This window comes from Schistocerca nitens, chromosome 1 (assembly GCF_023898315.1).
Source record: "Schistocerca nitens isolate TAMUIC-IGC-003100 chromosome 1, iqSchNite1.1, whole genome shotgun sequence".
NCBI classification, from domain to species: Eukaryota; Metazoa; Arthropoda; class Insecta; order Orthoptera; family Acrididae; genus Schistocerca; species Schistocerca nitens.
Window position 1 is genome coordinate 473,817,259 of NC_064614.1, and position 25,510 is coordinate 473,842,768.

General features: G+C 41.3%; 1 protein-coding gene across 1 annotated transcript in view; it reads left to right on the top strand.

The window, feature by feature from the left end:
* LOC126254250 (solute carrier family 22 member 7-like) overlaps positions 1-25,188 on the top strand; it is a 156,384-nt gene extending 131,196 nt beyond the window's left edge. Inside the window, exons 8-9 of the mRNA XM_049955300.1 lie at positions 5,114-5,301; positions 23,293-25,188. Coding sequence (XP_049811257.1) covers positions 5,114-5,301; positions 23,293-23,487 — 383 coding nt within the window. The 3' untranslated portion in view covers positions 23,488-25,188. The remainder of the gene's footprint in view (positions 1-5,113; positions 5,302-23,292) is intronic.
* Positions 25,189-25,510: the final 322 nt, after the last annotated feature.

Below are 25,510 nucleotides of genomic sequence, written 5' to 3' on the forward strand. Positions count from 1 at the left end.
TCTCCAAACAGGGTACAGTTGTACAAACGCACCATTTGCTTTGCAGATGTGACTACAGATGTCCTCCTCAGTGCCTCCTATAGTCATGACTATGCTTCCGAGATAGAGGAAAAATTGGACCTGTTCTATGTCCTCTCCATTAATGGCCAGCCTATTCATTATGGTTGAATTTATCCACATTTCTTTCATTTTGCGAACATTTATCTTGAGGCCTGCAACTTCTTTCTCTGTCTGTAACCTTGCCAGTTTCTCTCCAATGTCTTGATATCATTGTGCCATTAAGCACATGTCATCTGCAAAATCTAGATCTTCAAGCCTATCTCGCATTCCCCATTGCACACATCTCTTCCATCCCTCATCACTCCTTCATCACATGGTCCAACACCAAAAGAAATAGTGTTGGTGAAAGAATACACCCTTGTCGTACTCCCAAATTAACTTGGAAAGGCTCTGTTAGTTCTCCATTATGTAGTCCCTGGCATTTAGAGTCTTCATATATTTCCTTGATGATGTTAATAATCTTTGTTGGAATCCCATATTTTGCAAGTGTATCCCACATGACTCTTCGACTCACAGAGTCAAAAGCCTTTTCAGAGTCAATGAAGGTAAGGTAGAGGGTGTGTTGCCACTCCGCACTTTGTTCCAGAATAATTCTGAGAGTATTGATAAGGTCCACACAGCTTCAATGTTTTCTAAAACCCGCCTGCTCTCTCCTCAGTTGTGCTTCCACAAAATCCTTAATGTGGTTTAAAATGATCCTCGAATGTACCTTACTCAATACTGACAATAGAATAATACCCCACCAGTTGTTACAGTTAGTAATATCTCCTTTTTTGGGTATTTTCATGATAATATCTCATTTCCAATCTGTTGGCAGTTTCTCCTCTCTCCATATCTTCTCTAAGAGTGTAGGGTGTACAATAACTCGACAGTGGTGTCCAAGTGTGTTTTCAGCATCCCAGATGTTATATTATCCGGTCCTGGTGCCTTCCCATTCTTGATCTGCTTCAGCACTATCCGAATTTCTGCTTTTGTGGGTGCATTTACACCAATGCTGGGACTAGGATCATTGTATTCCATTTATTCTTGTTCTTCTACCTCACCGCCAAGGTCTCTATTTAGAACTTTGTTAAAGTGTTCCTTCCACCTATGTGATTGTTCTTCATGTGTAGTTAGTATCTCCCCTTTCTTATTCGTTACTAGTCGGTTCCCCCTGAAGCATTTCTTTGAGAGCATCTTAGTGATATCATATAGTTCTCTCACATATCCTCTCTGCAATGCCTGTTCTGCTCTATCAGCCTGTTGATCTATCCATCTTCTGTGGTCCCTTCTCACACTCCTTTTCACTTCCTTAACTGCTGCTCTATTATCAGCTTGTGCCTGTGCCTTTAGTTGCCTAATCCTGCGCTGGTTTACTCTACCCTTGGCCTCCTTTCTATGGATGATCTTCCTCCAGGTATGTTTGGATATCCAATCTCTCCACAGGTGATTTTTAAAGCCATGTTGTCTCTCACTCACTTGCACAAAAGTATTCTTAACTTCTGTCCATATTTCCTCTCTATGCCCTTATCCTCAGTCATCTCCAGTTCCAGCACCTGGAGTCTATTCTGGAGTTCCTGCTGGTACCCCTCATCTATCTGTGGATCTTTAAGTTTACCTACATTGAATCTTCTATTCCTTGGCTCAAATATCTTTCTGGAAGCCAAAATCTTCATTTGGAAACTGGCAGTAACATGATAGTGGTCACTACTTGCATCTGCTCCTCTTCTATTCTGCCCATCTTCCAGGCTCCTCCTGAACTTCCTGGATACTGCGATGTGGTCAATTTGCTTTTCTATAACATGATCTGGGAATACCAATGTTACCTTACAACATCTCCGTTGAGGAAACAAGTTCCCTCCTATTACAAGGTCATGGCTTGCACAGAAGTCACTAAATCTTTCCCCATTATCATTCATTTCACCCAAGCCATGCACCCCCATTATCTGTTTCAATCCGTCATTGTTATCTCCCACCTTGGCATTTATGTCTCCCATAACAATGAGGATCTCTTTCTTGATTGGCGACACCATGGAATGTCCTGTGCACCACGACCAGATAATGGATATACTTAGAAGGAGAGACAGCATTGGTCGTATTTTTTTGTTTTATTAACCGCAAAATCGATTTTCGGTCACTTAGTGACCATCCTCAGTGCTGTAATATACAATTTAAATTGGTAGGCACTGGTGTCAACAAGCTTAGAGCGATCACATGAGTTTATGAGATCGCTCTAAGCTTGTTGACACCAATGCCTACCAATTTAAATTGTATATTACAGCACTGAGGATGGTCACTAAGTGACCGAAAATCAATTTTGCGGTTAATAAAACAAAAAAATACGACCAATGCTGTCTCTCCTTCTAAGCAGATCTCTTTCTTGCTCATTTCCTTACAGTCTCTCATATTAGGTAATAGAACTACTACTCCTTCTCAAACTCTGATGTGTCTGTGGGGGCATAGCACTGGATGAGCATCATGTTTTGAACCTTCATCTTAAATCTGGCAGTCGTGATCCTACTGGACATAGGTCTCCATTCTAGAAGGCTCTTCTTTGCTGCCTTGGTCAACAATAGCCCATCTCCATCCCAGTGTTCCTCTTCCTCTTCACATCCTGATTCACATCCTGAGTATAAAAATGCAATACCATCCGATGTCTGCATTTCACCAAACCCTGACCACCTCACTTCACTCAGTCCCAAGATATCAAGCTTCTAGTTATCCATTTCCCTGATACTCTCCCTCAATGTTTGTATATTCCAAAAGCTGATTTTCGTTTTCCTTTTCATGTCAAAAGTTGTCACCAGTTTATCCATCTGGTTTTGCATTCTCATCTCGGTTTCAGCAATCAGGTTATTTAAGAAGGGCAGGTGATTGGCCCACCATTTCTGATTGCCTTGGTGGGGCTGCCATCTTATCGCCCAGGCACTGACAATTTATCAGATGTTCAACATATGGGCTTGGCATTTCCTCCGCACCCCTATATGTGGTTTAACCGCCATCATCGGATAAGTGGGGGAAATGGAAAGGAAAAGAAAATAGATAGGCTATGGATAGGAAAAGGATAGGACACAGGTTTTGATAGGTCATTGTGGCTTGGTCTGGCTCCTCCCCTTCAGCCTGTCTGGCAAGGGTGACCCCGCTGGTAGCTACGCTACTGCCGGCATAGCCCTACGGATCCAGGGTACGTAAACCTCCTTGCCCACACGGACAGTGCTACATTAAAACGGTGTCCCCTGAGGATGACAAAAATGTTGCTTCAGTCAATGTCCCAGCAATCTGTGGTACTATTAAGTTCTCGTGCTATATTTTCTACAATGTGAGCACCTAGATAAGGCTTCACGGTAAGAACTCAGTGTTTCAGCTGAAATTCGGGAGACAACAAATGGGCTCTGAAACTTGAGAACCTGGTGGTGTTATACAAACAGGTCCAGATATCAGAAGTCTCAGAAAACATGGCAGCAACTAAAATGTTTGTTTTGGTTTTTTCCTAAATTCTGTTGTATATATTGTTGTGGCGTAACAAGCTAGTCACGCCACACTGAGAAGGAAGCCGAAAGGCACACGTACACACAAGCCGACTGGCGTCAAGTCTGGAACAGGATAAGTTATGACTGCTATAAAGAAAATACGTAGCTTTGGAATATACTTAACTTTTAATCACTCCTTGTGATACATCTCTCTTGACTATACAAATGAGACTCGTAAGATACATGCACTGTGACAATTGGCGCCTTGCTAAGTCGTAGCCATTAACTTAGCTGAAGGCTATTCTAACTGTCTCTCGGCAAATGAGAGCAAAGGCTTCGTCAGTATAGTCGCTAGCAATGTCGTCGTACAACTGGGGGCGAGTTCTCGTACGTCTCTCGAGACCTGCCGTGTGGTGGCGCTCGGTCTGCGATCACACAGTGGCGACACGCGGGTCCGACATGTACTAATGGACCGCGGCCGATTTAAGCTACCACCTAGCAAGTGTGGTGTCTGGCAGTGACACCACATATATAACGAACAATTTTTTGGGAAATGTTATCGTGGGGTAAGGCTTGATCTAGAAGTCTTGTAAATTCAGTGCTTTCTACAATAGTTAAACAATTCCAACATAATCAATTCCTTTTCTGTTGATGGTGAACATAAACTTGTACCAGAGATGTCTAAAGATGATATAGGCAAGGCAATGGCTGTATCTTCATTAATTATTTGGAATTTTTCTGTGTGTTTCATTTTCAAATGATTTTTCATAGCTGAAGGACCTACTAAAATAGTTCACTGGGTTTAAGTAAGGTTGGGAATTTTCTATTAGTATAAATGGTTTTTATAACTACATTTCACAAAACATGTGCACACACCAAACAAGTTTAATTAAACTGAGAATTCGATAAATGGATGACTTCTCATGATATTAATTATCATGTCTATGAACTAGCAACTTGTTGATCAGTGTAATAAAACAAATCAAAACAAAAAAATAAAAGACAAGCTAAGCCTTTGGTACATATCTGCTTTCTTTCTCTCTCACAGTAAATTTGAAATTGGCATAACATATAAACAGCAAACTTATTATTGTCACTGTTTATATCAATATATTCACAAATACCATTTTTGTAATTTATCTTGCTATTAACAAATTAGTTTTGGTAGTAACATCAAATAACAAGTGAAAGTGAACGCAATTTGCAACAAATCAAATAGTCTAATCAATCGATCAATACATTATTCACTTGCTTCACTTATGAATGATGATGCCCAAATTTACCCATCTCTGCCTGATCATTTATGCTTGATCTCTGCAGGCTTGCTCAGACCTACAAGTTACAATATGCTATGTGGCAATGTTAGGACAAATATCCATTCACCAAATAACTGGCTATCAACTCATGGGATGGGCAGACATTCAGTATCCAGCCAAAGAGCTATCTGCTTCATCTGTAGTCCTGATACCCAGGAGGAGAGAATCCACTCCTCTCCTGTTTACACCATGCATCTCAATAGGAACACAGGGTCAATCATGTTATAAAGTAAGGAACTCCATGTGTGGTACTGCATTAGCTACAGTCCACCTTGTCCTCTGTTGCAGTGCCTGAACTGTCATGGATATGCTCAGGTGTGACCATGTTTGCACGATTGTGCCTCATAGTGCAGAGCTATGTGAGCTATCTGCAGGCCATGGAGGCATTCCCCACATGTGTGCGACAGACGGGCACTGCTGTTGGCAATGTAGCAGCAGGTGCCCTTGTCGTTGTTGGACCATACATAGTGTACCTGGTAAGTATGTCATCAGTTCCACTGGTTTAAGTCAATTCTCTTTCTACACTTGTAACAGATCAAAGATGTACTAATTTCTTGCATAATTCATAATATAACATATACTAACTTGCTTGACTTACAGACACTTTTCTAGCAGCACAATCTTTTGTCTTAATGATGGGATTGCTGATATATAACTGCTCAAAAGCTGCTACAAATCACAAAATTCATCATAGTTGGGTCTAAAATGTGCAGCCTTACTCATTGGTATCGTAGGCGTGCTCAACACAATTTATGTCAAGTTACATGGAGGACCACACAAGCACCTTCATATATGTAGAGTATTCCTCAAACCATGTTGAGATATTATGGAACCATGAAGGTATCTGTTGGTTGTGGAGTGTTGCAGGCAAACAAACAAATATACGTGACTGAACACTGGGTTCTTGTAACGCACACCTGTGAACAACAATAGCAGATGTGTCACAGCTCATAATGCAGTGCATGTTAACATCCCTCACATGACAATACCTCCATCACAACATTGCTGAATGTTGTCTTTATAGCAATCAGGATTTAGTTTTTGATGGACTCCTACACTGCCATTAAGTCTGCATTAATGCATACTATGATTTGCCTTGCTTCACACATCAAATGGTGGCATTCCTGCAATAATTCTAATCTCTGTGTCATAAGAGATGTGGTGAGCAAAGGTATACATTTGAAGCAGTAGCTTCTCTAGTGAGGTATTAGTTCAGAGTGGTGTGGCTGTTTACCAAGTTGTTTTTCTTTTTCTTTATTTTTTTTTAATGACATGTGTATTACTGTGAAACAGCAAAAACAGTGTGTATGTAGGCAACTGCACTTACATCAAACTAAACATATGGTAGTTATATAATAAAATGACGTATTATTCACACTGTACTTCAGCACATATCAAAACTTTAAAAGATCTGACATGTATTTGTAGTTACCATTATGTCCATATATTGCATATTTAATGGAAAGAATGCATGTACATTAACTGAAAATTAGATTGTTTACATAATAGAAAATGGTATAAAGAATACATACTGTTACCACTGTTATTACACTTTACATAAATCATATCAAACCACTACATGTGTACACTGTACCATTGTACATATGCACGGCATGAAGTAAAATGCAAATTCTCAGTTTCTCAGTACTCCATTTCATAATCTCAAATGGCCGAAATTTCAGCTTTTTGTGCTTTAGGCCTGTTATCTACTGCTACTTCCTGTGACTGCCCACGTAGACACTTGACATCAACGCATTGGCTCTAGCAATGTTGGTAGTAGTAGGAGGAGGAGTAGTACACTCCTGGAAATGGAAAAAAGAACACATTGACACCGGTGTGTCAGACCCACCATACTTGCTCCGGACACTGCGAGAGGGCTGTACAAGCAATGATCACACGCACGGCACAGCGGACACACCAGGACCCGCGGTGTTGGCTGTCGAATGGCGCTAGCTGCGCAGCATTTGTGCACCGCCGCCGTCAGTGTCAGCCAGTTTGCCGTGGCATACAGAGCTCCATCGCAGTCTTTAACACTGGTAGCATGCCGCGACAGCGTGGACGTGAACCGTATGTGCAGTTGACGGACTTTGAGCGAGGGTGTATAGTGGGCATGCGGGAGGCCGGGTGGACGTACTGCCGAATTGCTCAACACGTGGGGCGTGAGGTCTCCACAGTACATCGATGTTGTCGCCAGTGGTCGGCGGAAGGTGCACGTGCCCGTCGACCTGGGACCGGACCGCAGCAACGCACGGATGCACGCCAAGACCGTAGGATCCTACGCAGTGCCGTAGGGGACCGCACTGCCACTTCCCAGCAAATTAGGGACACTGTTGCTCCTGGGGTATCGGCGAGGACCATTCGCAACCGTCTCCATGAAGCTGGGCTACGGTCCCGCACACCGTTAGGCCGTCTTCCGCTCACGCCCCAACATCGTGCAGCCCGCCTCCAGTGGTGTCGCGACAGGCGTGAATGGAGGGACGAATGGAGACGTGTCGTCTTCAGCGATGAGAGTCGCTTCTGCCTTGGTGCCAATGATGGTCGTATGCGTGTTTGGCGCCGTGCAGGTGAGCGCCACAATCAGGACTGCATACGACCGAGGCACACAGGGCCAACACCCGGCATCATGGTGTGGGGAGCGATCTCCTACACTGGCCGTACACCACTGGTGATCGTCGAGGGGACACTGAATAGTGCACGGTACATCCAAACCGTCATCGAACCCATCGTTCTACCATTCCTAGACCGGCAAGGGAACTTGCTGTTCCAACAGGACAATGCACGTCCGCATGTATCCCGTGCCACCCAACGTGCTCGAGAAGGTGTAAGTCAACTACCCTGGCCAGCAAGATCTCCGGATCTGTCCCCCATTGAGCATGTTTGGGACTGGATGAAGCGTCGTCTCACGTGGTCTGCACGTCCAGCACGAACGCTGGTCCAACTGAGGCGCCAGGTGGAAATGGCATGGCAAGCCGTTCCACAGGACTACATCCAGCATCTCTACGATCGTCTCCATGGGAGAATAGCAGCCTGCATTGCTGCGAAAGGTGGATATACACTGTACTAGTGACGACATTGTGCATGCTCTGTTGCCTGTGTCTATGTGCCTGTGGTTCTGTCAGTGTGATCATGTGATGTATCTGACCCCAGGAATGTGTCAATAAAGTTTCCCCTTCCTGGGACAATGAATTCACGGTGTTCTTATTTCAATTTCCAGGAGTGTAGTAGTAGCAGCAGCAGCAGCAGCTTTATTCATCCATAGATCTCTTTTTACAACAATATAGGACATGTCTAAGTATTTACAAATTTATATCTAAAAACTAAGATGATGTAACTTACCAAACGAAAGTGCTGGCATGTTGATAGACACACAAACAAACACAAACATACACACAAAATTCAAGCTTTCGCAACCAACGGTTGCTTCATCAGGAAAGAGGGAAGGAGAGGGAAATATGAAAGGATGTGGGTTTTATGGGAGAGGGTAAGGAGTCATTCCAATCCCGGGAGCGGAAAGACTTACCTTAGGGGGAAAAAGGACAGGTATACACTTGCACATACACACATATCCATCCGCACGTACCCAGACACAAGCAGACATTTGTAAAGGCAAAGAGTTTGGGCAGAGATGTCAGTCAAGGCGGAATTACAGAGGCAAAGATGTTGTTGAATGACAGGTGAGTTATGAGCGGCAGCACCTTGAAATTAGCGGAGGTTGAGGCCTGGTGGTTAACGGGAAGAGAGGATATACTGAAGGGCAAGTTCCCATCTCTGGAGTTCTGACAGGTTGGTGTTAGTGGGAAGTATCCAGATAACCCAGACGGTGTAACACTGTGCCAAGATGTGCTGGACGTGCACCAAGGCATGTTTAGCCACAGGGTGATCCCCATTACCAACAAACACTGTCTGCCTGTGTCCATTCATGCGAATGGACAGTTTGTTGCTGGTCATTCCCACATAGAAAGCTTCACAGTGTAGGCAGGTCAGTTGGTAAATCACGTGGGTGCTTTCACACGTGGCTCTGCCTTTGATGTGGACGGATGTGTGAAACTGGCCATTGGACAGATGGAGGTATTCCCTATACACAAATATTCCACACGTCCAGGGCCTCGCTGCGATGGAGCACTTCCTTTCACGCCGAGCACCTGCCACCCTACCTAAAACCTCTTTCCTCATTACCTTAGCTAGCTTCATCCTGACTCACAACTTCTTCACTTTCGAAGGCCAGACATACCAACAATTAAAGGGAACAGCACATCTTGGCACAGTGTTACACTGTCTGGGTTATCTGGATACTTCCCACCAACACCAACCTAACAGAACTCCAGAGATGGGAACTTGCCCTTCAGTATATCCTCTCTTCTCGTTACCCACCAGGCCTCAACCTCCGCTAATTTCAAGGTGCCGCCGCTCATAACTCACCTGTCATTCATTCAACAACATCTTTGACTCTGTAATTCCACCTTGACTGACATCTCTGCCCAAACTCTTTGCCTTTACAAATGTCTGCTTGTGTCTGTGTACATGCGGATGGATATGTGTGTGTGTGCGAGTATATACCTGTCCTTTTTTCCCCCTAAGATAAGTCTTTCCGCTCCCAGGATTGGAATGACTCCTTACCCTCTCCCTTAAAACCCGCATCCTTTCGTCTTTCCCTCTCCTTCCCTCTTTCCTGATGAAGCAACCGTTGGTTGCGAAAGCTTGAATTTTGTGTGTGTGTTTGTGTTTGTTTGTTTGTCTATCAACATGCCAACGCTTTCATTTGGTAAGTTACATCATCTTTGTTTTTAGATATATTTTTCCCACGTGGAATGTTTCCCTCTATTATATTCATATTTACAAATTTATATCAATTTAAAATAAGCTAATTTGTATACACATATATTTACAGTCTTCTAGTTAGAGACAATCATTAGATTTACTCCTGGTATACAGTTCAGGTTTTTACAAATAACTTATTAAATAATGTAATGCCACACCGTTCACTGATATCTTACTATAAGTCACTGCACACACTATACACACATTGTTTCATAACACTTCACTCACTACACACACACACACACACACACACACACACACACACACACACACACACAGAGGTGATCTCTGGCCATTTTCTATACCGCATCTTCCCATTTGCTATCCTGAAAAACTGAGCCAGCAGCCCTCCATAATGAGTGAGATGTTGAGCTCAGAAAGAGGAAGAGGTGTTAGTATTGTGCTATGCTTAGCTTGTGGGTAGGTATTTCTAGAAAGGAAAACAAAAAAGGAAAAAAACATAAAGTGAAGGTGTTATGTGGAATGTTGGATATTTTACAATCATTATTATTATTATTATTATTATTATTATCTGTATAACATTTTTTATCAAACCCCTACTCTGTTTTAGCTAAGTAATCCTTCAAGGTATAAAATGTATTGCATAACAGGTACTTTTTAGCTGCCTTTTTAAATAAGTGTATTTTGGCAATTTCTTTACTCTCTTCTGATAATTTATTGTACAGTTTTATTCCTTGGTAGAAAATGCTGCTTTGAGTTTTATGTTTATTTTTTCTTGGTAAACGTAAGTTGAGTCTAGCTCTTGTTGCATGGTCATGGACAGAGCTGTTTGTGCAGTAATTACCAATGTTATTTTTTATGTGTACAAGTGACTGGTAAATGTATTCACATGGACCAGTTAAAATCCCCAGTGTTCTGAACAGATCTTTACAATGAGCCCAACTAGTATTTTTGGTTATTATTCTTATGGCTCTTTTCTGGAGTTGGAAAATTGTGTTCATATTTTGTGCATTTGTTCCCCAAAAAAGAATTCCATAGCTACGAATTGAGTGTACATATGAATAATATGTAACTAAAAGACACTGCATGTTACACACTGATGATAGGATTCTAAGGGCATAACATGCTGATGACATTTTGTTTGCAAGTACCTTTGTGTGTTCACACCACTTCAACTGAGAATCAATATTCGCTCCTAGAAATTTTGCACTTGTTACACAGTCTATAGAGGTGCCATCTACATTTAATTTAATTTAACATTGTCATTTTTCCTTTTCAAACTGAAATTCGGGGCATTAGTTTTCTTTATGTTCAATGTCACTTTATTACTTATTGACCAATCATAAACTACCTTCAGAGTTTCATTTGCTTTCTCGGCAAGGAGCTCTCTTGTTTTTTCAGTGACTATAATATTGCTGTCATCAGCGAAGAGGATTTTTTCACCATGAGTAACACTACTGGGAAAGTCATTTGAGTATATCAGGAACAGTATTGGTCCTAATATGCTACCTTGCGGAACCCCTATATTAATGAATTTTGGTTCTGATAAATGTTTTACTAAATGTTTGGTTCTATTTGAAGTATGTATTATCCTACTCTTTGTACCCTATCTGTTAGGTATGATCAAAACCAATCATTAACTACCCCTCTTATTCTTAATGCTTCTAATTTATTTAACAGAATCTTGTGGTCAACTGTATCTTTATCAAGAGCATCAAGTACAACTTTTGTGAATTCTACTATGGCTGACTCCATATTTTTGCCACTTCAGAAACCAAACTGTGATTCGCTTAAATGATTGTATTTATTCAGGTAATTCATTAATCTGTCTTTCATAATTGCTTCTATTATTTTTGAGAATGCTGACAGCAGGGAAATGGTCCGGTAATTTTCTACGTCTTCTGCATTACCTTTCTTAAGCAAAGGTACAACTCTTGCCTGTTTAACTGCTCTGGAAATGTCCCTGATGTGAAAGATTCATTTACTACATTTGTTAAGGGGCCTTGTATAATCCCTATGCATTGTTTCAGTACACACATTGGTACTTCATCTAAGCCTACTGACTTTTTTTTATTGACTCCATTCTCTGTGGTTGGAAGTAACATCATTGTATATAGTGCAACATTATTTACAGGTGTTATATTTTTGGGGAATTTTTGCTGTAACTTCTCTGCAATACTTGAAAAATGCTCATTTCCATAGTTTGCTAAGTGCTGTGGATCATTTATTACTTTATCCCCCTCCCTTAGCAGTATGTTATTCTGTGTTTGTTTGCCTCTCCCCATTTCCTTTTTTATAACATCCCAGACTACTTTGCCTTTATTCTCTGCATTATATATTATTTTGTCATTAAATGACTTTTTTGCAGCAATCAGCACCTTCCTATAGATCTTTTTGTATCCATTATAGAAATTTAAGAATTCTTGATCATTGCACATCTTTTTCATGGAACTGAGGTGTTTAAGTGTTTGGGAGGAATTCTTAATACCTTCTGTTATCAATCTGTTTTTGTGATCTGTTGATACAGACACGGATACTTTTGGAAATGCCATTTCAAATTTCAATTTAAACAAGGTGGAGAATTTAGAGAATTTCATATTCACATTGGTTTCCTTATACCCAGCTTTGTTTGTCTAATTCTTTTGAAAAACCTTTTATTTTGATTTCTGATAGACATCGTTTTTAGGCTTGTAGTTTAGGGATTGATTCGATGCCTGACTTTACTGTTGTTATTTGACGGATATGGTCTGATAGTCTGAGATCATTTACAGCTACATCACATTTTTCCTTGTCCATATTTGTGGACACATGGTCAGTTACTGATGAAGTTGTTGTGGTAACCCCTGTTGCACATTGATGGATGTTTATGTAGGTGCTACTGGATTCATTTATGATGTTAGTGTTGATGTTAATGTCCCCACACAGAGTTATGTTCACCTTTGTACTTGAGACTTTATCTAGAACTTCTGTTAACTGTTAATTCAATAGCTGATATTTCAAAGTGTTTCTCTTCACTTACGGTACTGAGATCATGCCTTGATTTGAACTGTGTTCCTTTTCTGATATAAATGCATGATCCTCCACCACTTGAAGTAGTTCTGCAGCAAGAGTTTGCCTTTTCATACAATGATAATACTACATGTTGGATTTCTGTGTCTCTACACCAGTGCCCAGTAATACAAACTACTGTGCAGTTCAAAGATTGGAACTCAACTTCTAATAGTTGAATTTTATTTTCTATTGATTGCATGTTTTGATGGAGGATTGTCAAGTCTGTGAAATGCCTCATGTTATTGTTTTTCTTTGTGACATCTGGTATATGTGATGTTTGAGGTGTTAAAATCTGTCTTGTGAGTGTTCGGTATTTTTTAAAGTGCTGGATATACTCTTTAGGCAGGGGAACCTGTTATCTGGATTTATCCTAAAAAAGACCTACTTTTCCTACCTATGACAACAGGTATTTGACCATGTGTGGCCCGAGATCCACCCCCTATACTTTCATGAATCAGCTGTACGAACCTTCCCTTCCCAGTCCTGTTTAGATGTAGGGCATGCCTAGTGAAACCCCACCTGTTGATAGTCCCGACGGGCACCAGAGAAACATGAGCAAAGTTGGCTGTCCTCAGAGCCATCCCTAACCCCACAATGATTTGCCTCACAGCTCCATCAAGGTGTCGTCGATCATGATGCCGGAACAGCTCAACAAAGTGTACGTTGCTGCCATGAGTCAGGGAAGCTATCTTGTCCAGGTCACCACCTATGTCATATGCCCCATCCCTGTCCAAACTGTTTCCTGCCCCACCCACTATCACTACATGGTCCTCTTTTGTAAAGTCCTTACATAAAGACCCTAGGTCTTCTATCACATGACTTAGCCCTGCATTTGGCTTGAAGATACTCGTGGCCTGGTATGCTGCCCCTAAACTTTCCTGTAACTGAGGGACTACACCTCGTTCAAGGCTACTACCTAGCAGCAGCAGCAGTTTCTTCTTCCTAACACTTTGTACATTCCTAGGCTTCTTGGCCTCGGTTGAAGTGTGCTGCACATTTCCTGCTCCTCTTTCTACCTGAGGCTCTTCTCCACTTAACACTGTTTTTGTGTTGATGATAAAACTGTCAGATCGCGTACTCTTTCTTCCTATCCTACTATCAGCTGCCAGTTCCCAACCACCCTCCTCCCCCTATCTCCCTTCCTTGCTTCCTCCAACTGTGCCTGAAGGGCACAGATTTTCCCTTCCTGTTCCCCAATCAAAATGTTCCTACTGCATACTCCGCAGTTCCAGGAGAGAGCCTCTTCTGTTCTCCCAACATTCTCCCCACTGCATCCCCCCAGTGAAAATATTTCCTACAAGATTGGCAACAAATCCTTCTACTCACTACCCTATAACAGCTCCCACATTTCTAACTCATGGTCAGTTTTGAAAGAATAATTAAATATAAAGAATGTTTTAAATTTGTCAAGGATGCGAGATTGGCTGTGTGTAGACAAAAAACGACACAAAGGTCTTATGTGCGGTGGTTGTTTTTTTTTTTTTTGTACTGATTTAGAGATACAATGACAGAAGAATGAATTTGTAATTAATTTGCTTTTAGAGAATTTACGTTATCAGGCGTGTTTGGTCAGGTTTTTAAACGTTTATAACTCGGAAAATTTAGGCCTAGATCGCGTCTATTTAGCTAGTAAACAATAAGAAATATGTTAGTTAAATATGATTTAGAAACGTTTAATTACACTTTTATTGCGACAATAGATGCTGATGAAACTAGTAGCAGTCTTTTTTAAATGAATCAAGAAAACTTGAATAGAATTTTTTGTGTTTATGTCACGCAAAATTTCGGGTTATATCATGATTATCGGGACTTCAGCTAAAGAACAAGTTTTTTCAAGAACAAGCGTTGCTGGGACGCAAATATTCAGTTGTGTGACAAGAACGGACACTACACCAAGTACACAAAACAAAGAAAATATTCCTTCCACCTATGCAAATGGAGATATGGTGAGCAACAAGGAGACAGCAATGATTCCTATTTATCAAAAGTGCTTTTGCAACCTGCACTAATCTACTACACAAAAGTACAGCTGTCCTCTACCAGAAGATTGGTTTTTACACCTCAGTCCTACTGGGCATGGTATGACCTCGGGCGTTTGATCTAACTTATTCAAGGAGTTTTAGGGGGACCTACAGCTGAATGTGGATTTTGAACACTAGTGCACTTTGGCTGTTTTCACTTTAATAAATTATTTCTGAAGGTGAAAGAAGCAATAAGTGACAAAAGAATCATAGGATTGACTGTGTAGTGAACCACAGATTTTTGGATCTGGAGTCTGACTCTTATTTACAAATGTCTAGTACATAAATGAATACAAATGAACCATACATGGAGCTGTGAATAAATAGAATGAAGATCCTAATAAACTTAGGAGATGATTTGCTGGCAATAACAGATATATTAATAAGACTGAGCCAAAATGAACTTTACGCTCACTAAAAAAATTGAAAAAGAATTAGGGCCACATGTAATTAGAAGTGCCGGGTTCCACTGAGTTTTTCAACATCATATTCTATCATGATCAACATTCAACAGCACAGATCCACAGGTTCCCTGTGGGTCTCGTTTGGGATTGTACAGTGATGCATTTTATTTTGATAATTGAGAGAGGAGTTGTTAAGATGGTGGAGAAAACATAAGAACAGGTATCACATTTCCATCATTACAATGGAAACAAAATTAAATGTCTCCAGAGTGCCAAAAATCCTCTAAAAATTATGTCAAATGTCTAAGAGCCTTTTAATGCATGTTGTATTTAATGGATGATTTATCTTTCCAGAAACATGGTATATGGCCGACAGTATGCAACTGTATCAGTCTCTTAACCATCCTGTCGTGACCAGATTGTCTATTCTTCTGTGAGCTGTAATAGCCACTCATGCATGTATTCCATACTCCGTTCTCCTTAAAAGTGGTGTACTGCCACTATCCAGTCTTTGAGCAAATGTTATAAGCCTTTAGTAAAGTAATGAGAAGTAGTGTGGAAGCCACCTTGGAGCAACATGTCAACAACTGTGAGTCAATAGCCACCAGTATGGCAACATGTAGGTCACAATAACAGACACACAGAAGGATTCTGAAGCCAGAATAGCCAAACACAGCAGTAAACTGTGCCACACAGGGTAACCTTGTAGCCAGTGGTGCAATGTCACCACACCAGGGCAAGTTTCTTGTTATGGCCAATATAAAACCAGCAGCACCCCCACAACACCAGAGTTACACTGGGCAGCCGGACAAAGGGATACTACCACCAGCAGCCATGCGTTTGAAACTGGGTTGCACCTGCTGCCAGAACTAAGCCCTTCACAGGACTTGGTGCAACAGCCCAACCAACCTCCCATCTTTGCCTGTGGCCGCCAATGCTGAGTTCATCTTGGGACTACGCCATCTGACTCCTGCCAGAGGGCAGTGAGTCATACTCCATGCACAGCTGTATCCTTGTACTGCTGCAGTGATGTCAGGAGGGAGGGGATGTGGGGATCAACAACAATGCAGTAAGTTGTGTGCAGCTGACGTCAACAGCCATAGCCTCTAAAGGTGGCCAGCCTTGCATGGCACTTCTGTCAGCAACTCAGGGTGCTGGCTCAGCAGCCAGGGCAGAAGCCTCCACCCATACATCCTCAGAGAGAGGAGCATTGCCTTACTACATCATGTACTGAAGTATGTAGAAACCATTCTTAACTGTCAATAGTGTTTTCACTGGGCCCACCAGCCCATCACTCACTCCAACCCCTTTAAAGTTATGTCAGGGGTCTCGACCACACCACAATCGGTAGTGGATGGTGTGCTACCACTGCAGTATGACATCCAAGCACAAGCCTACAGTGTCATGATTTGAGATGTCAGGTTATTTTATTCTTGAGTGGTAATAGTCATGTGGGTCTAAGTTTAGAGGGCATGATTACACATGGGTTACCCTTATGAAATCAGAGGAATCAGCAGACTTATCACAGTTTAAGGGAAATTCTAGAGACGATTGTTTAGTACCTGCACATTGTATACAGTGCAATTTGCTTGGGCATTCTGTCCCTCGTGCTGAGTCTGTAGCAGTTGTTTGCTTTATGCATACTGGACACACAGCCAGGCAAATACTGGACACACAGCCAGGCAATGTAGATAGGCTTGGTGGCTCGTGATAAGACACAAATAGGTTGGTAGAGCAGTCTGCGACTCCCTGTTCTAGCTCTGTTATTAACAGATTTTTGTTTTTTGTTGTTTTTAGGTATTATTATTGAGTTATAAAGATGAAGAAGGAGGTGGCAGTGGCAAAATTGGAGAGACAGGGTGTCTCCAGTGAGTAGCCTATACAGTCATTGGTGAATCAAGTAGCTCAATTATGGGCAGTTAAAGTGGTTGCAGACATTAAATTAGCAGAGAATATCAGGAAATAGGGGTGATAATGGCACAGGCTCTAGGAGCGGATCTGGCAGTTGCTAACCTTGTTTCTCCCTTCTGTGGTAGAGTGTCTGAGAATGTGTTGGCATTGTGGAGGATCTCCGGTCACCAACTAACATAGGGGGCTGGTCTGATGAAAAAATGTTATTCATAGCAAGTTAACGTTAAACAGGGGAGGCAAAGTCGTTTGTGTGGTGTGCAGTGGCACTCTACAATGTACAGACTTTTGACCAATTCAAGCAAGGGCTAGAGCAAAGTTATAGGAAGCAGAACAGCATACGGTTTTTCCATGAGCAGTTGAGAGCAGTTTCCAAGAGGCATAATGAAGCAGATGGATTTCACAGACAAGATTATGAAATTAAATGTGCATGCTTATCTGTGAAGTTTGAATCCAGATATGTCTAGGAGGCTGCACACTGGGGTGTAGAGGATCTCCATGCAGTGGTTAGGTTAGCATTGGAGAATGAGGGAACTGATGTGTCTAGGTATAATGGATCAGAGAAGCGTGTTTGCATCAAACATAACATTTCAACAGCAATTGTGCAGGTCACGTGCAAAGACAATGCCACCAACCACAGAGGGTAATAGAGATGGCATGGACTCCAGGTGGTTTAGTGGAAATGACAGTAAGGGTGGTATGGACCAAAGGCAGCGAAACATGCATAATCAGAAAGGTGGTCTGTGTGGTATGAACTGCCTGTCAGACTCAAGGAATCATGAAGATAGTAAGTTCTGAGGTGACAGTACAGGACTCACTGGTGAGTTTAAAGCGAGTATACAGAGGTCATTTCTGATCTCTAGCGAAGTTGGACACTGCAAGATCATCAACTGGATGGAGGAGTTCACTTCTCCAGGCAACCAGACATGGTGTTATCCAGTCACAGAGGGTGATTCGACTTAGTGTTTATTGTATGGGAGTTGCAGAAAGAACTTAAGAGGCTGGAGGAGGTATCTTCAGGGAAACAACAGTTAGCAGTTAGTACTGGGAAGCCAAGAGAGGTTTAAAGCAGCACAGGAAACTGATTGAGGCATTAACACGACTAAAGGATCAGATGCAGATGTTGATTGGAGTGGTACTGCACAAATTCAGGAGAGTGAAGATGGAAGGGGGGGGGGGGGGGAGGAGAAGAGATACTCGCAGTAGATCACTGAAGACTATTTTCAGGACAGCAGATACAAGTAAGCAAACTGAATGAAACAGCAGAGGCCACAAGGGGGTTAGTTGCCTTTAAAGTTAAATTTGGAGTGGCAATTCATCTAGATTGTGGTCAACGCATGCATGCTTCCACAGATGACTAAGGAAGTCAATGGATTATGTCAGGGCCTCAGCAAGCACTCTGAAACAGTATTTGAAAGTGGAACAAACACAGATGCAAGTATTAAATGCAAGATGAAACTACTGCAGTCAATAGGGTACAGTACGTGAGATACAAAAGAGGGTTCCGAACTTGGACGAAGCTGTCCATCAAGTGCCACATGGGCAGTGAAGTCCCATCTTGCTGTCACCAGAACAGTATCTGAAAGGGTTGAGGAAGGCTCAAGGAGCATTACTGCCAGAATTACAGCTAATAGGGGAGCCAGGCAGCCAGAACTGTCTGTTCTACCACCTTAGTGCTACAGTGGATGTAACAACAGTGTGTGGTTGCACATATCAGTGAAGATATTGGTGAAAGACAAGCATGTGGTGTTTAGGTGTTACATGATGTACACTTACCCAGTGAAGTAAAGGACAACTGGCAAATTTGTGCAAGTCAGAGAGGAAGGGCTGCTTCTACTAGCAGAAGACAGGGATCGACACGTGGTGATAACCGAAGGTGAGCTCCACAGATGTCAGAGCGGCATAGTTGCCATATGACAGACTCATGAGATTACAATGAAAGGGAGCCAGTGCATCATGCCACTCTTCAGATTAAAATGGAGGGACAATGTTGCCAAAAATAGTTGATCAGGTTTGAACCATACTTCAAAAACCAGTTTACCTAGGATATACTCAGTATACGATGACATAGTGATGGTTGCTTGTTGCTGTAAGTGAGGGAACCTCATGGAAGCAAGGTGTTTAGAACTGCAAGGTAGTGAATGGTTAATCAGTTGTACTATGTGTGTAATTACAGGGGCCATGTTTCATTTACTAGATACTGTAGCGGGAGTTACTCTGTTGACTGTAATAAAGCCACAGCAGTATTGACCGGACAAACCTTTATAGAGATGTTCTCCAAACAAAACCATACCTTCCATAACAACACTTGGGAACTGAGCCTGGACGATTCAGGTCGGATGATAGCAGCACAGGAGGGGTGGATCTTTGCACAGAAATCATTGGTGTACATAGAACAGTGTCAGGATGGTATACATCCGGCAACCATGACCTTGAGTATTGCAATTCCTAGTGCAGTGATGACTCTTATTTTGCTCTGCCTAACTCATATGTACAGAGCTGTGCAAGAACCCAAGTCATGGGTAAATCAGTTCCCACAGACTGAACCCTCAAGTAATTAAGAGTAGCTGATTTAGTACTATGTACTTGTTTTACAAATTTAGGGTACAGGTAGTTACAACAGAGAACCGGGCCAGGGCAAGACTCAAGGAACCGGATCTTCTCTGTGGAGGGGGGGCACAGTAGGGCCATTATCAGGTCTTTCAGCAAAAGTTATAAGTCTTTAGCAAAGGTAATGAGAAGTAGTGTGGAAGCCACTGTGGAGCACTGTGTTAACAGCTGTGAGTCAGTAGCCACCAGTGCAGTGAGACTTGGGTCACAATAACAGACACACAAGAGGATTGCAAAGCCAAGACATCCGAGTGCAGCAGTGAAGTGTACCATACAACAGTAACTGTATGGCCAGTGGTGTGATGTCAACACACCAGGGCAAGTCTCCTGTTCTGGGCGAAGTGATTAGGCATATTTCAGTGAAACAAATGTGCACCAGAGCCATATAAAACCAGAATTTTGAGTCAGGGGATCATTTCTTGTCACCAGAAGCCAGCAACACCATGACACCAGAGCTATGTCGGACATCGAGATGACAGGGCACTGGCAGCAGCAGCTACCATTGGTTTGATACTGAGGTGTGCCAGCTGCCAGCATTACGCCCTTCACAGGACTTAGTGCCACAGCCCTGCCAACCTCCCGTCCATGCCTGCTACCATCGACACTGAGTTTCTAGTTGGAGTTGGTGCCACCATGCAAGCCTCTACCTGACTGCTGCCTGAGAGCAGTGAGTCACACCCTACTACAGCCATCTTCATTCGCCACTGCAGTGATCTGAGCAGCATGAAGGGTCATGGGGACTCCACAATGCTGAGGGATGCAGCATGCCACTGATGTCAATGACTGTAGCCTCTGAAGGTGGCCGGCCTCCCATGGATTTTCCATCAGCAATGCAGGGCACTGGCCCAGCAGCCAATAAGGAAGCTGCTGCCCATAGGTTAGCACCAGCTGAGGACAACAGAGAGAGGCTTGTTTGCCTCACTACATTGTGTAACGAAGTGAATAGTCATTCTTTACTGTCACCAGTTTTCCACCCAACCCATCAGCCCACCACTCACCCTGAACCTTTCAGTTGTTTTCTTGGTAATTGTTTGGAATGTGCATAATAGTTTTCCCTCTTTAAACTAACTCCTTAATAATCTACACAATGATTAAAGCACACAAATTTCAATAAATTGTTGACAGATCACGAATGAAGATATGGGAAAAAATGTGTCAAATGCGATTAAAAATTTAACCAAAGAGCATGGGATGCAATATAATAAAAGTGAAACACAGTTACATTTAGAACATATTTGAAACATATAAAATGTGTTTCATATAACATAAGCAATGGCAATAAATGGTCTGTATGTGTGTGTGTGTGTGTGTGTGTGTGTGTGTGTGTGTGTGTGTGTGTGTGTGTGTGTGTGTGGCAACACACAACAACACTGACATGTGCTGCCCTTAATGGTGGTGTGAAAGGGCTATACAGTAAATAGATAAATTTTCCTTTGAAAGCTGTTTTAAGTACAACATCTCAAGGATGTGACCAGCAATTCACTTCCCAAATTGAGCTGCCCACTCCAGGTGCTTTAGTGTAATCTGTCACAGGAATTTGCCCACGAGATGAGCCCTGTTCGGAACAGTGTTATCTTTCGTATGTTTAACTCATTATCTATTAAGGCAGTAACTTCACATCCTTCACCACCAAACATGTCATCTGTGCACCACAGCTCCACGTGAATAGATGCCACTTCACATGATAGCATGACCTGTCTGAAACTTCTATAACACAAATGGTTGATAACAGGTTTTACTTTCTTCACAAATGAAATCACATCTGCTGTCATTCTCAGATAAACAGGAACTCATCCATTAACACAATGATATGCAGTCCAGTGCAGATATTGTTGCTTTAATTACCAACACACTCTTGTGTTGAGTGGTGGACAGTATCCACATGGCTGGTTCAACTGTGTGGACATATCCTCCTTAAAGCCTCTACTTGCACTATTCAACATCACCTTTCTACGTGTTGCAGCAAGAACAAGCCACTGTTCGAATGGGTCCCTGGTCACAATTCTTTCGAAATGATAACAGAAACATTGGTCAGCAACGAACACCATATACCTCAGTTAATGCTGTGGCTAGAAACTGTTGTTCCAAGCTAATAACAGAATTACTATCACCTGACCAACCGGTCACATCTGTCTGAACTTGACTTGCCTGCCATTTGCCAGTCATCCTCCATCACAGTTGGTCTGGTAAGGTGATTTCGCCCATTGTTACCCCAGCTGTGTTCTCTCACTCTCATAGCACTAAATGTCCATCTACTCTCAAAATTCAGTTTTCTACCGCATACAGATGAGGCAAATGGACTGCAGTGTGATTTACAAGTGATAAATTTATTGGTACAGATGCTAACAACATTTCACAGCAATTTCTTTATGTTTTAACAAGTTATTACTGTTTTCATGTTTACACATAATTTATGTGAACTTGCATACTTTTGAAACAAACATGAGACGTGAGGAAAGCAGCTTGACCAGATGGCCTGTAGTACCATCATAGTCACAAATTAAAACCAACTCTTGCTAATATCTCACCAAATTAGTTTTTGACTTACCACACAACAGACTCCTAGGAATAGCCATAGAATCAAGTACAGAGTCACAGTGTTATGGTGGAGCTGCATGAGAGAAAATATAGTAAGACATTTAATTAGTCTTATCAGATGAAAAAAGATGGAAGTGAGTTATGGATGAGCACTAATTAAACCTAGTTTTGCGATACAGAATGCAAGTAACAAGAGTGTGGGCAAGTGTCAGTGTGGTGACCACAGGATGTCACTGCCAATGAAGGGCACAGTACTGTACCACTTCATCATCAGCTGTCAACAGGTACAGTCAGTTCCACATAAAAGTGTACGCCATAATTTTAAATGTAGCATCCGCAGCAATATCTCTGTTTAATGTCTCAAATCAGTAATCAGTGTGCTTTCGCACAGTGTATAGATAAACAGTGTGAGAGTTGAATTTTTTGTTGGTTGCAATTTAAAATGAGTGTAAAATATCTTAAGCATCACGAGGCAGTGTTCCTTGTAAATCACCCAAAGGGACCAAAGCTTTCATATGGAGCTGCTGCTAAGATTCTTAAAAAGTCAAAGACACTTGTTGCGAAGTTAGTCAAACAATATTTAGAGGTTGGAAACATGGGTGATATACCAGAGAAAGGGCTAAGGTGACAAGCTATAATCGATAACAGTGGTGATTGTATTAACTATTAGGTAATTGTGCAGTTAGTAATAACACGTATTTCCATGTAAAGATATGTTTATAACTGTGTCTTTTATTTCATACAGATAACAACGTACAATTTCTTGTGGAACTGACTGTATCAAACATAGTTTTACCTCCACAAGACCACAGTTTAATGCAAAGTTGGTGCTGGTGAAAGAAGTAAACTAAAAACAGATTCCTGTGTACTTCTGGGAGTGAATGTGACTCTCTTAGGAGCACACACAAATGTAGACCACAACAGATTAATCAGAAATTTAAATGTTAACTGTGGACTGATAACAAGCACAGAGACTTATGACTTTTAACCCTGAGATAGCAAAACAGTGATAGTCTTTCACTGTCCTTGCTTTAAGGTTCAACACTTTGTGAAGACAGCTCTGCAGAGTACCAGATGTTACAATATCTATTCACACTGAATAAACTCTTAGTAATTGCTTCAAAGCTGACGATATATAATTGTTGATATGTTGCAGGGAAAGACAGACCCATGGCTGCCATTTGCGGTACTGGGTGCAGTGACACTGGCAGGGGCTCTACTGGCATCCTTCATCCCTGAGACACTGCATGTACGTCAACCTGAGACACTGCAGGAAGCTCAAGTCTTTGGGTCTGACCAGCCATACTTCAGCTGTATAGGCATGAAGCGCAGGTGCCACGCTTCTGGATAATCATTATCAACCGTGCAGTGGGCTCTCAATGGAATCTCACAACATTTTTTCATATTTATTCTTACCTCTCATGAGCAAACTTGTTATAGGACTAAAAAACTTACTGCTAGAATGAGAGAAAATAGCTATTTCAGCAAAACCTATATCCCCCCATCCTCACAAGGAATAGATCTAAAGAAAAGGAAGGAAGATTTAGAGTTCAGTATCTTGTTGACAAAGTAGAAATGCAGCACAGTTACTGAACAACAATGGAAAACATGTTAAAAATGTGCTACTGGTTAACACCAACATCCTTAGGGCTAACAGGATTGACAAGAGGAAACAAATTCAAATTTTTCTTTGAAAGTTATACCTTGCTCAATACATACTAAGACCAAATCTTCTGAAAATCCAATTTTTTGGAAACACTATTCAACTCAAAATGTTTGAGCATGAGTTTATTATACTTGTTTGATCACATTTGGATTTCTGCTTGTTAACAGCTAACCCAATTGGGGCTTGCTCAGTTTTTTCATTCCTGCCATAAAAAAGTCTAACCACATTTACTCTTATGGCTTACATCCTGTACAAACATTTGTGAGCTGTCAATATTTTTCCCAATTTTTAGCAGAATCTAATATTTCCTGAAGCCTCACTGTATCATGATGAGAAAGATCTCTCTTGATAGCTATGTGCATTCACAGACGCTTGGAACCTATTGCTGTTGAGATATTAAATTATTTGTATTTTTGCTGATGCATCTTATAGTTTCTGAACAACACTATGTGGGCTTTTAACATGCAGCAACAGATTACTCATGAATTAATAATCAATTAAATTAGAGGTGACCTCTATCGAAAGTTTAGTTCGAACACCACAATGCATCATTATTAGGCATAGCCTCCTCATATCTTCCAACAAACTTACCCAGTCAGTTGTAATGGGGCCTACAGTTAAACATGCACTACAAACTGCAGTACAAATTGGCATTTTCACATCTACATACCACTGCCAGAGGTGAAAGAAGCAGCAAGTGACAGAGCAAATCCTAAGATCTACTGAAGTTTAAAAACCAAACTTTTAGATTTGTGATCTGACACTTCACTACTTAGTTCCACTAATAAAAATATGTGACATAAGAAGTGCACCTACCTACTAGCTGGAAATAAAAGAAGAAAAAGAAGAAGAAGAAGAAGAAGAGTACAGTTAGACAACTGACAGATACAACAGGTTAACACAAACTTTTATTTTCAGTTTATGGAACTTTCTCAAAAATTGTTCTGTGCAGAAATACAGCAACCAAGAAAAAATGTGTAGCAGTTGTAAGGGAAGAACACTCGGAAAACAGTGTGAATGAAGGTTTGTAGAGCTATAATCCTAACTTAAATCAGAGGTGGCTAACTGATGGGGCAGCAAATTGAATGTGAACAGGAATAGAAATACAAATAGGTGACACACATTAGCAGTTGCCAATTGGACCGATGAATTTATTATTGGGAAAACTCCTGGCACCAGCTGGATGACTACTGCTCATCCAGCCAGCACCATGTAGAGGCATAAGTTGTTTATGTATGGGTGTCCTCTATCTCGAAAAAAGATTACTCTGAAAGCCAACAAGTTTTCTTCCTTTTTACTGCGCACCTGTTGACATTCAACACTTCTGCTTTTTGATGAATGGTCTCCTTTGCTTCGAGTACTCACAATCTTATATGATATGGCAGAACATAACATCTTTATTATTTATCAGTAACAAATAAGACTACTGATTCAATCAATTATTAATTTACATCAGTAAAAATATTTATTTGTTATTTTTTGATAAAAGAGTATATGAATAAAAGATTAATTTCAAGCCTAAAAACATTTGTTGCTCCTATTCTTGGAGGTTTAAAAATCATAAGTACTTTTGTTGCTTTTAGTTTTATTTTCAGAAAAATTACTTTTCAAACATCTTTTCAAAATTTTGATTTTGGAAGAATTTCCACTGTTACCTATTAAAAACGCACACTGTTTTGGAATGCACTTTGAATAAAGCTGTATATTC